This window comes from Zea mays, chromosome 4 (genome assembly GCF_902167145.1).
Source record: "Zea mays cultivar B73 chromosome 4, Zm-B73-REFERENCE-NAM-5.0, whole genome shotgun sequence".
In the NCBI taxonomy this organism is placed as follows: Eukaryota; Viridiplantae; Streptophyta; class Magnoliopsida; order Poales; family Poaceae; genus Zea; species Zea mays.
In genome coordinates this window covers 243,990,412-244,004,670 of record NC_050099.1, presented here as the reverse complement: position 1 = coordinate 244,004,670, position 14,259 = coordinate 243,990,412, and the positions used below count along the sequence as shown (strand labels likewise).

The 14,259-nt window shown below is 41.0% G+C and overlaps 1 protein-coding gene across 2 annotated transcripts; it reads left to right on the top strand.

The window, feature by feature from the left end:
• The first annotated feature begins 4,683 nt into the window (after positions 1-4,683).
• LOC100274672 (uncharacterized) lies at positions 4,684-13,937 on the top strand. Of its 2 annotated transcripts, none has more exons than XM_008678673.4 (11): positions 4,684-4,951; positions 5,581-6,085; positions 6,211-6,309; positions 9,974-10,074; positions 10,157-10,228; positions 10,620-10,710; positions 10,882-10,962; positions 11,535-11,591; positions 11,680-11,802; positions 11,900-11,938; positions 13,464-13,911. In XM_008678673.4, exons 2-11 carry the CDS (start codon positions 5,711-5,713, stop codon positions 13,590-13,592), a joined length of 1,167 nt encoding a protein of 388 aa, XP_008676895.1. In that variant the 5' UTR covers positions 4,684-4,951; positions 5,581-5,710; the 3' UTR covers positions 13,593-13,911. The 2 variants fall into 2 exon arrangements, with proteins under 2 accessions (XP_008676895.1, NP_001142464.2); NM_001148992.2 differs by having other exon boundaries at positions 4,784-4,951; positions 5,628-6,085; positions 13,464-13,937.
• The last annotated feature ends 322 nt before the right edge of the window (positions 13,938-14,259 follow it).

Genomic DNA, 14,259 nt, shown 5'->3' with positions numbered 1-14,259 from the left:
TACATCCACAGTTTCCATTGATTGCAGGATTTTCATGGAAACTGATTATTTCTATCACCTATAAAATAATCAGTTTCCTACTACATTTCTATCACCTATAAAATAATCAGTTTCCATATACTGATTATCCCGTATTTCTATCAGTAATAATCAGTAAACTGGATTTGAACCTGAGGACATGCACTTCGAAGCCTATTTAGACCATATAGTTCGAAGCCTCTTATTTTTAGCCTACACTTAGTACCATTTTCTAATAAGTTTGAAACCAGTCCTGAGAGTACAATACATTTAAACTGGTTATACCTTGAAACTAAATGAAGAACACACAAACAATATGGTCGCTTGTCCCAAAATTCAGTGGCATGAAATAGGCATACAAACATATTTAGCTGGATCTAATCACAGTTACAGTTTTGCTGAACCACTTTTTTTCCTCTGATCAGTTTGGCTTCATTATTCTATCTTAACATTATCATAACCAATCCTTTCTGGTAAACTGACTCTACAAATTTTTCTTGAGTGATTTCCTATCGTTTACTTGTTGTTTTTTTGCTCACATGATTGATGTGATTTTCAATAAGAAAATAAATAATATATTGATCTGCTTGATACCCAATTTCAGGCAACGGAGGACACAGATATTGCAGTTGAACTTTACAGGCTCAGTGTTTCCACCCTAGATCTATTGAAACTAGCATCCAAAGAGGAACAGGGTGCTTATGTCGGTGCATGGTACAATATGCTTCTATCCTGTGCTCAAGAATTGAAGCATGGTGTGGCACTTTGGCAAGAGTTTTATCATGCAAATGTCTGCGACAGAGTAGTTTCTGAAGGTATAAATATTTTGCACAACCAGAAAAGCTTTATCACTCATTTGGGATCGTTTACCTTCACAGATAGAATTCAATTATAAATTGCCATCTATGTTGGTTTTACAGGTGGTCACTACTTGATTGCTCTTGGGGAGATATATAGAGTTGCACAGATTTTATACTTATCCTTGCAGCGTTTCAAGACCTGGGTTCTTGCAGATCTTGGAATGTTGAGTAAAATGTTGTCTTGTTTGGACAACTGCACTTATATACGTAAACCGAACAAGAATCGTGCTGATTCGAGGGCTGTTCTTGGAAGATAGAGATCCAAGGTGACTGTTCCTTTGCATGCCATTCTTCCTGGCACACGTGTTATCGTCGTCTACCTTCTAAAACCGGTAAGTAATCCAAGTTATTTCAGGTTGCAGTATTGTCCTGGCGATAGATGTTGAGTTTACATGTTCTATGACTGAAGATAGACGACGACTTTTGGGAAGTCTTCGAGTGATATGCAGTTTTCAGCGGAACAAATAACTATAACCGTGTTAGTGCTAGGCACAAAGCCTTCTCTGAACAAAGCTTGCACACATGTTATTAGTTCAGCTAGCAGCAATTTCAGTTAGCTATATAGCGCGCCTCATTGGTTGACTGAAGTGGTGAATGGCTATGCCCAGGACCCAAATTAAAGGCGATGCAACTTCTTCTTGCTGCGTTGTCATCTAGCCGGATCAGTTTCTGGAGGCCATTATCGGGGGCACTGGGTACATCAAGATCCAAATGATCAGTTACTACAATAAATGCAGAACAATTATACTTAAGACAACATCAACCTCTCAATTTAGAGCAAACTATATTATAATATGAAGAATACAGATTATTGTATATGTCATGGGTATATTTCAGCTTCAGATGCTTGTCCTATTATCTTTTATCATTTAAATGTATCTGTCATGGGTATATTGCTGGAAATGCAACATTCAAAGTCATTTAGACAGGAATAGCTGGTTTCAAGTTGCTTTGTTATTTTTGTATGTGGTGGGTTCAAGTTTTGCACCTGTACGACTGTATATGATGAAAATATTAGCTGTATATGATGAAAATATTAGCTGGAAATGCAACTGCTTTTCTTGATACCATGTCATTTACTTAATGTAGGGCGCCCGAAGGGGCGCCTAATGTTTTATCCTGCATGGCGAACAATTAGCCAAAAGAGAAAAGAAAGAAATCGGCAGGAATAGGAAATTAGGGATCATCTTCTCTTCTTTTTATGATCTATTAGCAAGGTCAAGCATCTGGATAAGCTATCTTGATAAGACGTTACAACAAACTTAAGGACCTGTTTGTTTCCCTTTACTACTTTATTTATGATCTATTAGCATCTATTAGCAAGGTCAAACATCTAGATAAACTATCTTGATTGGACGTTATAACGAACTTAGGAGCCTGTTTGTTTCTCTTTACTAAACTTTGTCAAAAGTTGGTAAGAGCAACTCTAGTGGTTCTCTAAAAGACTTCCTAAATCAATAATTTAGGTAGTTAACATGAAAACTATTCTCCAACAGTTCTCTAAATGAACTTTCTAAATTTAACAACTTGTCATCTAACCTCATTTTCTCTCTACATTTGGCAACCATTTAACAACTCCCTAAACAAAAATGTTGACTGCATTATATAGTTTTTGTGACTTATTTTTTATATGGATAAATACAAAACAAAATTACAACCTATATTTAGAGAACTATTGGAGAACTCATATTTTTTTACTCCAAAAGCTATTTAGCAACTTCTTAAATATGTGATTTAGAGAGCTAAAATTTACATAACTATTGGAGTTGCTCTAAGGGCTTGTTCGGTTACACCAATCCAGAGGGGGATTAGAGGGGTTTAAATCCCCGCCTAGTCATTTTTTACTAGGAGGGGATTTAATCCCCTCCAATCTCCCTCTGGATTAGTGTAACCGAACATGCCCTAAAAGGGAAACAAACGAGAACGATTATAATGAAAGTGGGAAATAAAGTTTAGACTTTAGACGTTCGAATCCCACAATTATATAAAAATTATCTAGGTCTTACCATAAATCTATCAAGAGAGCATTTAGATTTGTTATAGTATTTGTATTTTGGAAGAAGTTAAATCGTGACCGGAAGGAACACCTGTGGTCTGTGGAGACCCCTAAATCTAGGTTTTTTTGGAAAAACACAAAAACGTGTCTCTAATGGTTTTTCTAAAGCACTCTTAACTTTTTCATAGCTCTTAATACTATCTCATTTGTAGCTACAAATAAGGGTATTTTTGGGCTCCCAGAAACAATCTGCCGATTTAAAGAATATGTTGGAGAAAAAAATTAAAATCTACCCCACTAATTATTTAGATGTCCCTTAAAACTGATTTTGAGGAGTTATTTTCTGGAATGCACTTGAGATGTTCTTAGACCCTATTTGGCTATTTAAAACCCCTAGAGCTGTTAAAATTAGGTGTAGAGTTTTCAAATACCCAACTAACTATTAACTCATTTAGTTTATTAACTGGCTCAAATCAGCTAACAAGTAACAACTAACCTTAAACTAAAATAAAATTACATTTCCATCAATCCGCAGGTGTTAGCAACACGGACGGGAGTTCGAAAGGAAGCAGAAGACCACCGTGGATGAGAACAAAGGAGTAGCGAAGAAGACGTAAGCTATTGTTCTTCTCTGTTTTTTCGATGCCCGGTCGCCTCTTCAGCGTAGGCCTGGACATTCGGTTCTTCGGTTCGGTTCGGTTCCTCGGTTCTTGTAGAAATTCGGTTCTTTAAAAACTAGAACCGAAATAGCAAGATAAAGAAATCAGAACCGACTAGTTCGGTTCTCGGTTCTTCGGTTCGGTTCCTCGGTTCTAACCGAACTGTAACAGCCACTCTAAAATTATGAATAACGACAACTTTTGTGAGAAATTTCAGCAACATCTCCCCACAAACAACGACAAGTGCACAATGACTATAATTTCATAGATAATACATGGATGATTAGAGGTTCAACATAAGTCGATAACACAACATCCGAAGTTACAAACACATGTAACAAATTGAATCTAATACTTTTGGGTTTTTCGGTTCTTTCGGTTCTTTCGGTTCTTTGGAGTGCAGAACCGAAAATATCTCATTTATTTCGGTTCTCAAAAAACCAGAACCGAATTTCATAACGGTTCCTTCGGTTCGGTTAGTTCGGTTCCGGTTCTCGGTTATTTCGGTTCGGTTCCTCGGTTTCGGTTCTTTTTGTCCAGGTCTACTTCAGCGTATGCTTTTATGCGCTCTTCTTATAGCCTGGCCTGGCCTAGCATAGCCGCACGTTGCCGCACCTCTCGCGTTGCTTCCGCCCGTCCGATGTATAAACGGTAAGGATATTATACCAGCATTCGATCGTTAATTATTTGGTCGGATAATTTTTTCTGGATACCTAAGTCATATTCGGATTTTTGAATTCAGATAGTATAATTTGAATATCGAATACAAACATGGGATAACTGATATCCAGATAGTTTTTTGGATATATCTTCCTGGATATCTAGATACCTTTTCGGATACATCTTCTCAGATATCAAGATAGCTATGTGCATTTTAATGATTTTCTAAAAAAAATTAATACGCAAAAAACATTAGAAATTTATGAAATTTTACAGAGACATAAAATCCTAATTTTTTTTATTCAAGGAGTGACTAAATGATTACAACAATCATGATATGTGTGAAATGATGTCTTACACCGTATTCGATAAAAAAAATTCGTTACTAATGATATCCGTGTTTGATTAGTTCCGTATTTGATACTCGACTATCTATATTTGCGTCCGAAACAATCCGTACTTATATTTGTATTCGAAACTATTCGTATCCATATTAGATTTAATTACAACCCACCTCAGCCTTAATTAATCCCACTGGCCGGCCACTGCTTAAATCCCTCTGTCTCTCCTTCCTCTCACATTCCACTAGAACACTCCCACCAGGCCACCACCTCCACCTCGTCGTCTCCCACCACCGCCGCGCGCGAGCCCTAGCCCGATCTAGCCGGCGGCAGGCACTAGATCCCGCCGCTTGCGGCATCCCGGGACGCGCCTCGCCGAATTCGCCGCTCCTCGCACTGCAACACGCCCGGACCACTGTAAGTTTGCCGCGCTGGTTGAGCTCGACCAGGCCCTCCTGCTACCTTCCTCGCATTGGGCTGGGGGTGCTCCGGGGACGGTTTCGTCCTGCAATAGGCTTCATGCTTGCTCCTTCGTGTCCTGGTCGGGGGGGGGGGTGTTTTGGTTTGTGCGTTTGATTTGGTTCGTTTGGGGGTGGTCGTGCCTGGGTTTGGATTCGGAACGCGGAGCGTGTTCATGCTGGGGGTGTGGGATGTGTCTAGGAGTTGAGTTTTCGGTGCCAACTGTTTGGACTCGTCCGCCGCCTTTGGTAGCCATGGTTTGATTTGGGGGCGGTCAAGGGGGGATCGCCAACTGTTTTTGTTGTTCTGAACGATGGACACTTAAACAGTTTGTAACTATTTGTTTTGGCTGTCCGAATCGTGCTAAACCGTACTGTATGTAGTCACAAGGCCAAACAACTAGTAACATCATCCTGACTGACGTAAGACAAGTAGCAGATTTTGTAGGTCGTAGTAGAGGGGTGATGTGCAATGTGCTACAGGCTTGTAGTATTGCATCCTGCGCAATTTGCTTGCTGTTTCTAATGTGGTGTGACTTGGAGCTTTCTCAGTCCGTGGCTTAACGCTGTGGGTACCTTGCATTGCAGAAAAAAGAGGCAACTCTGGGGCATAACGTACTTCACCTTGATTACAGGTTACTGCATGCCATGTAGTATTTTATTATTGGTGGAGGTTGTCACCACAAGACATATGTTGTGATTTCTCGATGGCGAGGAGATGAAACAGGTGTGGGGGCGGAGCAGCAAGGACATGACAACCATGCCCCCTCCGCGCCACCGTGGCGCTGCTAAGAAGCCCATGTGGATCATAGTGCTATTGTCGTTGGTTTGTGTTGCCCTTATGGGGGCCTATGTCTACCCACCACGGCACTACTCTGCATGCTACTTCTTTGCTTCGAGTGTCTGTACCCCGTTCAAGGATTGGCTACCTGCTGTTGTTCGGGAGCGAACTGATGAAGAGATAGTGTCATCCGTGGTTATTAGGAATCTCCTTTCGATGCCTATGGCTGTGTCGAAGAACCCAAAGATTGCCTTTATGTTCTTGACACCAGGTTCATTGCCTTTTGAGAAGTTGTGGGAGGAATTTTTACAGGTGCAGTGCTTATATATACCCATCATCTATTTTTGGAGTTAACAGATATGAAGTTTGTATTATGTCTGTTGTATTATAACCATTTTGTAATAGTTCATTTAGTTTGCTCGAAATTCTTTGCACAGGGTCATGATGGTCGATATTCCATCTATATCCATGCATCTCGTGAAATACCTGTACATTCTAGCTCCCTCTTTGTTGGACGTGAAATTCGCAGTGAAAAGGTACTCTCACACCCTGCTGTACAAGTGCTTTTAGTTTGCTTTATCTGACCTGGTAACTCAGCCACATGAGCGGGGTCTAGAGAAGGGATAAACCGAGACAAGCCTTCCTCCACAAATGTGGAGAGGCTGCTTCAAACCATGACCTGGTGATTCAACAAGACAGCTCAAACCCGCAAAAGCAGGGTTTACCTCCGTTGAAAAAATGGTGCATCAATTTTTATTCATTGTCCTTTTAGTGAACATATGGATTCTAGAACACTAATAGATAACCATTTCCTCACCACAAACTTTGATAGAGCCTACTTGTCTATGGCTGCCAAAGTAGATAATTCCCTTTGACTCCACAATGTCTATTGAAAGTAGATAATTATGCTAAGTTGCTAACTATACGACAGATATCAACCAGACAGTTTGCTGATCGTGAATCAAGACATCTACCAAGGTTACAATTTGGCTTCTTTAGAGGTCCTAGGAAAAAGAGAGGTTTATGTTGCCCATCGTAGTGACCAAGTTTCTCTATACAATACTTTATTTTTAATGTTTGTAATGTTAGGAGTTTTTTCCAAGCTTTTTGGAGCTACAATGGGATTTAAATGGAACAATGGAATTAGGACCATTAATTGTTAAGTCACTGGGAGTTAACAATGGCGAGACGGGGGGGGGGGGGGGGGGGGGGAGATTAGATGATATAACACTGGAAATTAGGACACAAAGGTTACTTTTGCATTGAACGGAATATGGGTAAGCTTTTAATCTAGCTTCAACTTCTGTTTAAGGCTTTATGTAATGTATGTATTGAACTCTATCTTCTAAAGTTTCACTGATACAAATGATCCTTGCCATTTCTTTTGCATGTAGCTTCCTTTTCTGTGTCATCATTCTATTTTTTGCTACATGTTTGTTTTTGTGGGATATAACTCCTAACGTTTGAGCATATTTGATAGTTTAGATATGAGTAAAATACAATGACGGTTCCTAAACTTTAGTGGTGTATCATCTTGGTCTCTAGACTCCCAAAGTGCACATCTAGGTCACTAAACTTGTGAAGTTGTGTCGTTCTGGTACCTGAACTCTCAATATGCACATTCTAATCCCTATACTTCTATGGTCGTGTCATCTAGGTCCCTTAACTCCCAAAATGCATGTGAAGTGGGTCAAAACTATTTAGACCTGTGACGACACCAAAAACAAGTTTATGGACCCAGATGACACAACCATAGAAATATAGCGACCAGAATGTGCATATTGAGAGTTTAGAGACTGGGACGATACAACTTCACAAGTTAGGGGCATATGTGTGCACTTTGGGAGTTTAGGGACCGGGATGATACACCCCTAAAAGTTTAATGACCGTCAGTGCATTTTACTCTTTAGATATTATGTATCATAAACCACATACATGTTTATATTTGGTAGTTTAGATATTGTGTATGTTGTCTTGCCTCCCAAGTCTTGTACTCTATATAATTTGTCCAAGGGCTCAATGCAATACATCCATCCAATTGCACCAAGTCTACTGTCCTTTGTGGTATCATGGGTCTAGGTTTAGATTCTAAACCTAGCTGTCGCCAGTTTTCGCATTTGTGTGCTCTCAGGGAGAGATTGATCTTCGTTCGGGGCAACGCTAACCCTTTAGACGCTAGATCGTATTGATCCCTTTGTCATCCTTGTCGTCATCGAGCAACAGATTGATCCTTCTTGTGATGTCTTGCCACCTCGTCGGCCTCTATACGCTCGTCGTGGAGGATGTTCGGTGTCTTCCAATCCTGCACCGCTATGGTGGTGGCCTAGGCTAGGTCGACCCCAAGTCCCAACAGCAAGGCGCCATGGTGGTGGTCGACCAATCTGCGCTATCCTCGCGTGACTCTGTGCAGCCGCGACCTGTCGTGCGCCCGACCTATCTGACTCCAGCATCTCGCTTCGCCGCCTGGGGCGAGCCACGCCAGGCCACATTATCGCTAACTGCATCACCTCCGGTTGGGTATTGCCTTGTTGGGTACACCCGTTCCCTTGCTGTTATATCTTTTTGGTTTGTTCAGTCATTGGTCGGGCCGAGTTGCCCATCATTCGTCGATCTCTTGTGCTACTCTAAGGATGTTGTGCATATTCTTCGAGCAACACGACTTCTGTTGTGTTGCCCCGTCGGGCCACAACATTGTAGCCATGCATTCGTTACGCCATTGCTTCCACGTCGCCATCCCCTGTTCATTGACAATTGTGCCGCACAATCTTTGTTGCGCCATTCGTTAACACATCGTCTTCATCCCGCTGATCATGTCTTTGTCGTCGACTTGGAGCGCTACATGTGAGCGCGAGGCTGTCGTTGCCCTTGGGCTTTAGGCCATCATTGCTCATCCATGGCAGCATCACACCCTAGACTGCTTGCTCTCTAGCATCCACTCCTGTCTGGACAGCTTGCCTTCAGGTTCACCTTCCGCTCCCGCACTGCTTCTTAGTCCAACACAACCACGACATCAACGTTGTCGTCTTGTCCCCACCTACTTCGTCTACTTCGACAACCACATGCTGCATTGGCACCTTCTACCCCGTCATTCTATGTACCGCAACCGTCATCGAGACTTTCTCTGCTATTCTCTCAGACATTGATGCATGGTTGGGGCTCTCTATCTGGTAGTCTGATATTGGCATCGACTTTGTATGTTCGATATTGGCAAATACCAGTGTGTGCTTTCGTCCCTAACATGTTGATGAGTTTGGCAAACCTAGCCCACGCCTCGGCTTTAGGTAGCTTGACTTCATTGATTTCGACATTGACCCTCCTGTTCTTACCCGTCTGCCTTGGTTAAATGACCGCCTTTCTTCTATGTCCATGATGGCTTTGATCGCGTCGACTTTGGCATCGCCCCTCTTCGATTGCCTCGAACCATCTCTGTCATCACCATGGCGCCTCTTGTGCGCCTGCAGCTCCAACAACGCGTCAACCGACCACAACTACGTCAACCTTGGCTATCTTCTGCATGTCTTCAACCATGGCTATTGCACCCTTATGCTCGGCTACCTCGACATCGGCACAAAGGGCTATCAAATGACCTCCTTGTTGGTTTGTACTCCAGACGCAACATCTGTATTGCGACGTCGCTGCGACTGTTAGGGGATTTTAGCCTTTGGCTCCTCTTTTCTAGTCTGACTCCCGCTATGACTACGCGGAGATGTTAGAGTATATTTGGTAGTTTAGAGATTATGTATCATAGATTGCCATATCTGTTAGTATATTTGATAGTTTAGATATTGTGCATTGTTGAAGTGTATAAGTGGATTGCTTACCTTCTCCCATCAGCTTAAGCTTTTGGGTTGAGCTGGTTAGTGCGTCCACTCTAACATGGTATCAGAGCCAGAGGTCTCAAGTTCGAATCCTGGCAGAGACTTTATTTGTGCCTCCACCCATTTATTTTCACGTTTGCGCCTTTCTCTCCGGTTGCACGTGAGTGGAGGTATTGAAGTGTATGAGTGGATTGCTTACTTTCTCCCATCAGCTTTTGAGTTGAACTGGTTAGGGCGTCCACTCTAACATGCATCTTAGACTGCCATGTGGGTTGCGTTCCAATTCTTGTACTCTATATAAACTGTTTAGGGGCTCAATGCAATACATCTAACTAATTACTCAAATCTCATTCTCCTTCACTTAAACGTCACTGAACTACAGGTAGTATGGGGGAGGATTTCGATGGTTGATGCAGAGAAGAGGCTGTTAGCAAATGCATTGGAAGATGTCGATAATCAATTTTTTGTCTTGCTTTCTGACAGGTTCTAAATGATTTTTTCAGGCAAAAGAGCTCTTTTCTCAATTATTTTGCTATTAATTTAATACATTTTCCCTGTATGACAGCTGTGTTCCAGTACATACATTTGATTACATATATAATTATCTGATGGGAACAAATGTCAGCTTCATTGATTGGTAATATTCCCATAACTTATATTTCGATTCTTATATCAACAGGAGTACATGGATATTTGAAAACCAACGAAACTTTTGCTTAATTCTTCTACTGCTGATTAGACATCTATTTCAAATTCACTTGAAATCCTATTTTTTTTGGTAAAAGCTATGTATATCTTAGCTAAGAATACTTCTATGTTCTATCGTGCACATTGTATTTCAGAGACAATGGTATCCTTGACATATGTCACTAAAAAGGAATGCATGCATGGTGTAATAATGACAGTGTAGATAAGATTGCTTTTTGTTCTAAAGAGTAAATCAATAAGTCATCCCAGTTTTATCTAACTTCATTAGCTGAAATGAAAATAGGTCCACATGTTTATTCTGATCTTGTCCATGTTATCAGCTTCCTGGATCCTGGCCCACATGGAACTGGAAGGTATTCCATGGAAATGCTTCCTGAAATAGAACAGAGGGACTTCAGGAAGGGTGCCCAGGTATATGTTTGCTATACTATCTGTATTTAATAGAATGATTGATGCTTCAAATTAGATATCTGTATGTATTCATAATTCTGCCCGTCGTATAATCAGGACATGGCAGTTCGTATTGATGTGTGTCACATTTTTTTCATGATTTTGCTGAATATTTTTTTGTGCTTGCTGTAGTGGTTTGCTATAACACGAAGGCATGCTTTATTGATTCTGGCTGACAACCTTTACTACAATAAGTTCAAGCTGTACTGCAAGGTATGTTCCCTCACATAGGTGTCCCTTTAATTGAATGAAACTGGATGCAAGTTATGCATTCAATATTTGCTTATAGTGTTTGTTGATCACTGTGTTTTGTATGCTAACTGCAAAATGAAGTCGACAGCAGAGCTGGGACATCTCTTAGATCTGCAGTCTAGGCATATCATCATGATTTCATGGAACTTCAGTATAGTAGTTTATAGATGGCCTAAAATTAGGAAAATTGGGGAAAAGACTTCTGTCCTGTTATTCCAACTGCTTCCAGCCATAAGGCTAGTGAGTTAAAAGGGGAGTTTGCTTTGAGCATACCCTCACAAAACCCAAAGAGAGTTCCCTTTTCATTTCTTGTGTTAGTGTGCGACTACAGCAGACAGGCTTGATTAATAATTGGCAGAGCAGAGTCTGTTATATCTCATATCAATAGTTATAACAAGCTGCCAGCATCATGTCCGTGCTACATATATGTGTTACTAGAAGCAATAATCATGGGTTTAACCATATTAGAACAATTCATGGTATATTAAAACATGGTTATAGCTGAGCAATGCCTTTGCTTTTGTTATTTGCAGCCAGCAGAGGGACGCAACTGTATTGCTGATGAGCATTATTTGCCAACCTTCTTCAATGTTAGTAATCCTTTTCAACTGTTATTTGCCTTTAATTTCCTCGATCCCTTGCTTTCTTTTTTAAGTATAGTTATGTTTTGATCTTCAGATGGTCGATCCTGGTGGAATAGCTAACTGGTCAGTGACTCATGTTGATTGGTCCGAGGGAAAATGGCATCCAAGGTCATATAGAGCTGCAGATGTTACCTATGAACTCTTAAAGAACATAACGGTATGCCTTAATCTTTCTAAAGGGAAAACATACATTCCCACTTGTTCTCAACTCCTCGTTGTGTTTCATACTGATTTGTTTGCTTTACATTGTGCAGTCTGTCAATGAGAATTTCCGCATTACAAGTGATGATAAGGTAAGCATATCAGTTCCTCCTTATCTCTCAAGCATAAACATAGGAATTTGCTATTACCTCTTTACTAGGATTTGGTGCTGATTGCTCTTATGGCGGCAGTTAGGGTTGAGAAGCAGAGGCCCGGGGTCTTTGCCCATGGCCGAGCAAGAGAGAAGACTTCTAATTCCTGTTCGATTGGATTGATACATCTCTCCTTATGTAGAGAGGCCTATTTGACTCCTAAGGGCTGATTTGGTGACCAGGGATCACGGGAGGATGGGAGGGGATTGAGGGGGAAATGTCCAATCCTCCCGTGATCCCCTTGTCACCAAATCAACCCTAAGCAAGAAGCTCTCATGTCTAATTAACCCTAACGGGCTATATGGCCAAACCAGTCTCGATAGGCCCATGAAACTCACCTCGAACCATTGCCTTAAGGTGTCAACCTTTGTTTTTGGGTAGTTAATCTAGGCCATTGTGACATGTTTCAAAGTAAATGCATGTGATTACCTTTTTTATGGAACATTAAGATATTAATCCTGCTTTTAAAAGGGAAACCCTAAACCCTTTAATCCTTCTTAAAAAATGAACTTAATTCCATCCACTAGCTGGTTTGCGGAAATATGTTCACAACAACAACAAAACCTTTCAGTCCTAAGCAAGTTTACGTAGACTAGAGTTGAAACCCAACTAAAACTATAAAATCATGGTTTAGTCACGCAGATAGTTGTTTTTCACGCAGTCCTATTCAAGACTTAATCTTTTGGTATATTTCATCCTTTCAAGTCACTTTTTTGTTGTCTTTCCATGTCAACTCTGGTCTTCTGCCCTTTCCATTGCTATCATCCCATAGGATCCCACTACACATGTGTCTATCGAGGTCTCCGTTGGATCTGTCCAAACCATCTCAACCAGTGTTGGACAAGCTTTTTTTTTCAATCGGTGCTATCTCTAACCTATCATGTTTATCATTGTTTTAGGCTCAATCCCTTTTTGTACAACCATAAATCTAATGGAACACCGGTTGGACATGCCATCTTTTTGTAGGCCAATATTATGCATCATACAATATAGCATGTCTAATCGTTGTTGCCTTTTAGTTTCTGTGATACCCTTTTGTTATACAGAACGCCATATGTTTGACGTCACTTCATCTACCCTACTTTGATTCTACGACTAACATCTTCATTAATATCCCAACATTGATTTTAAATACCGAAAGGTATCTTTCCAGGACACTACTTGACCTTTTGAACTGATCTTTATCATGTGTAGTAGTGCCAAAGCCACGCTCACACCTCATATTTACAGTTTTTGTTTTACCGAGTCTAAAATCTTTGGACTATAGAGTCTCCCGCTATATGGAAATATCCCACTAAAATAATTCAGCAGATTTTCAACTTGAAAATACTGTATCGTGGCATCCATCTTAGCTTGCATGGTGAAGAATGTCCCGCTTAAATAATTCAGCAGATTTTAAACATGAAAAATACTGTGTTGTAGCATCTTTATGGAATGTTGATGTTTTGCCTTTTCTTCATTGCAGAAAGTTGTGACACGGATCCCATGTATGTGGAATGGAACAAAAAGACCATGCTACCTTTTTGCTAGAAAGTTCTACCCAGAATCTCTGAACAACTTGCTGAAGCTATTTTCCAGTTACACATCGGCTTGATTCAACATTTTTTTTGTTCATTTGGCCTAGGAGATTCCCCTAGTTTTTTTTTTCTGCTTCATGTAAATTGTGAAATTGATACTTAGAGGCTTAACACAGAGTTACGGGTACAGGGCCAGTGATGTAATTCTGTGAGTCCCTTGGTAGGGCTGAGGTGCTGTTTGTTTAGTATTGACCTGCCCTCCCTGTCGTTCTTGGTGCCGTCTGTTAGGTTCCTAGCGCCCATTCCCTGAGTAACAGGGTTTTTGTCAGTTATTACTGATTAATTCTTTGTAGACATGAAGAGATTACGAAATCAGTTACACTTCATAGTTTAACCTGGACTTGTTTCGAGTTCTAGTGGCAGTTGTACTCTTCTGATGAGTACGGCATCATGTTCTCATTATACACTGCAACTTCTAGTTCCTTGGAACTATTAAGCATAGAACTGGTACTAATCATGTTACGTTTCTAGTTCTGGATATTGCAAAAGGAAGTCAATATACAACACCTCCACTCACCCAAGAAACTCGTGCTGTACAGGTCTGCAGCGAGCCGAGCCGATCTGTCCACCAGAACTCGTTTCCATCCCTAGTGGAGTCGTTGAGGGCGCCGTAGCCTTGCGCCACGACCCCATCAGGTCGTGACCACCCAACCCACGAAGCGCCCCCTCTTCGTCCCCCTCTCA

Coding starts and splice junctions, on each gene's coding strand:
- LOC100274672 (NM_001148992.2), top strand. CDS start 5,711: ATGAAACAGGTGTGGGGGCGGAGCAGCAAGGACATGACAACCATGCCC. Junction 10,963..11,534: donor AGTTCAAGCTGTACTGCAAG/GTATGTTCCCTC, acceptor TGTTATTTGCAG/CCAGCAGAGGGACGCAACTG. Junction 11,939..13,463: donor GCATTACAAGTGATGATAAG/GTAAGCATATCA, acceptor TCTTCATTGCAG/AAAGTTGTGACACGGATCCC.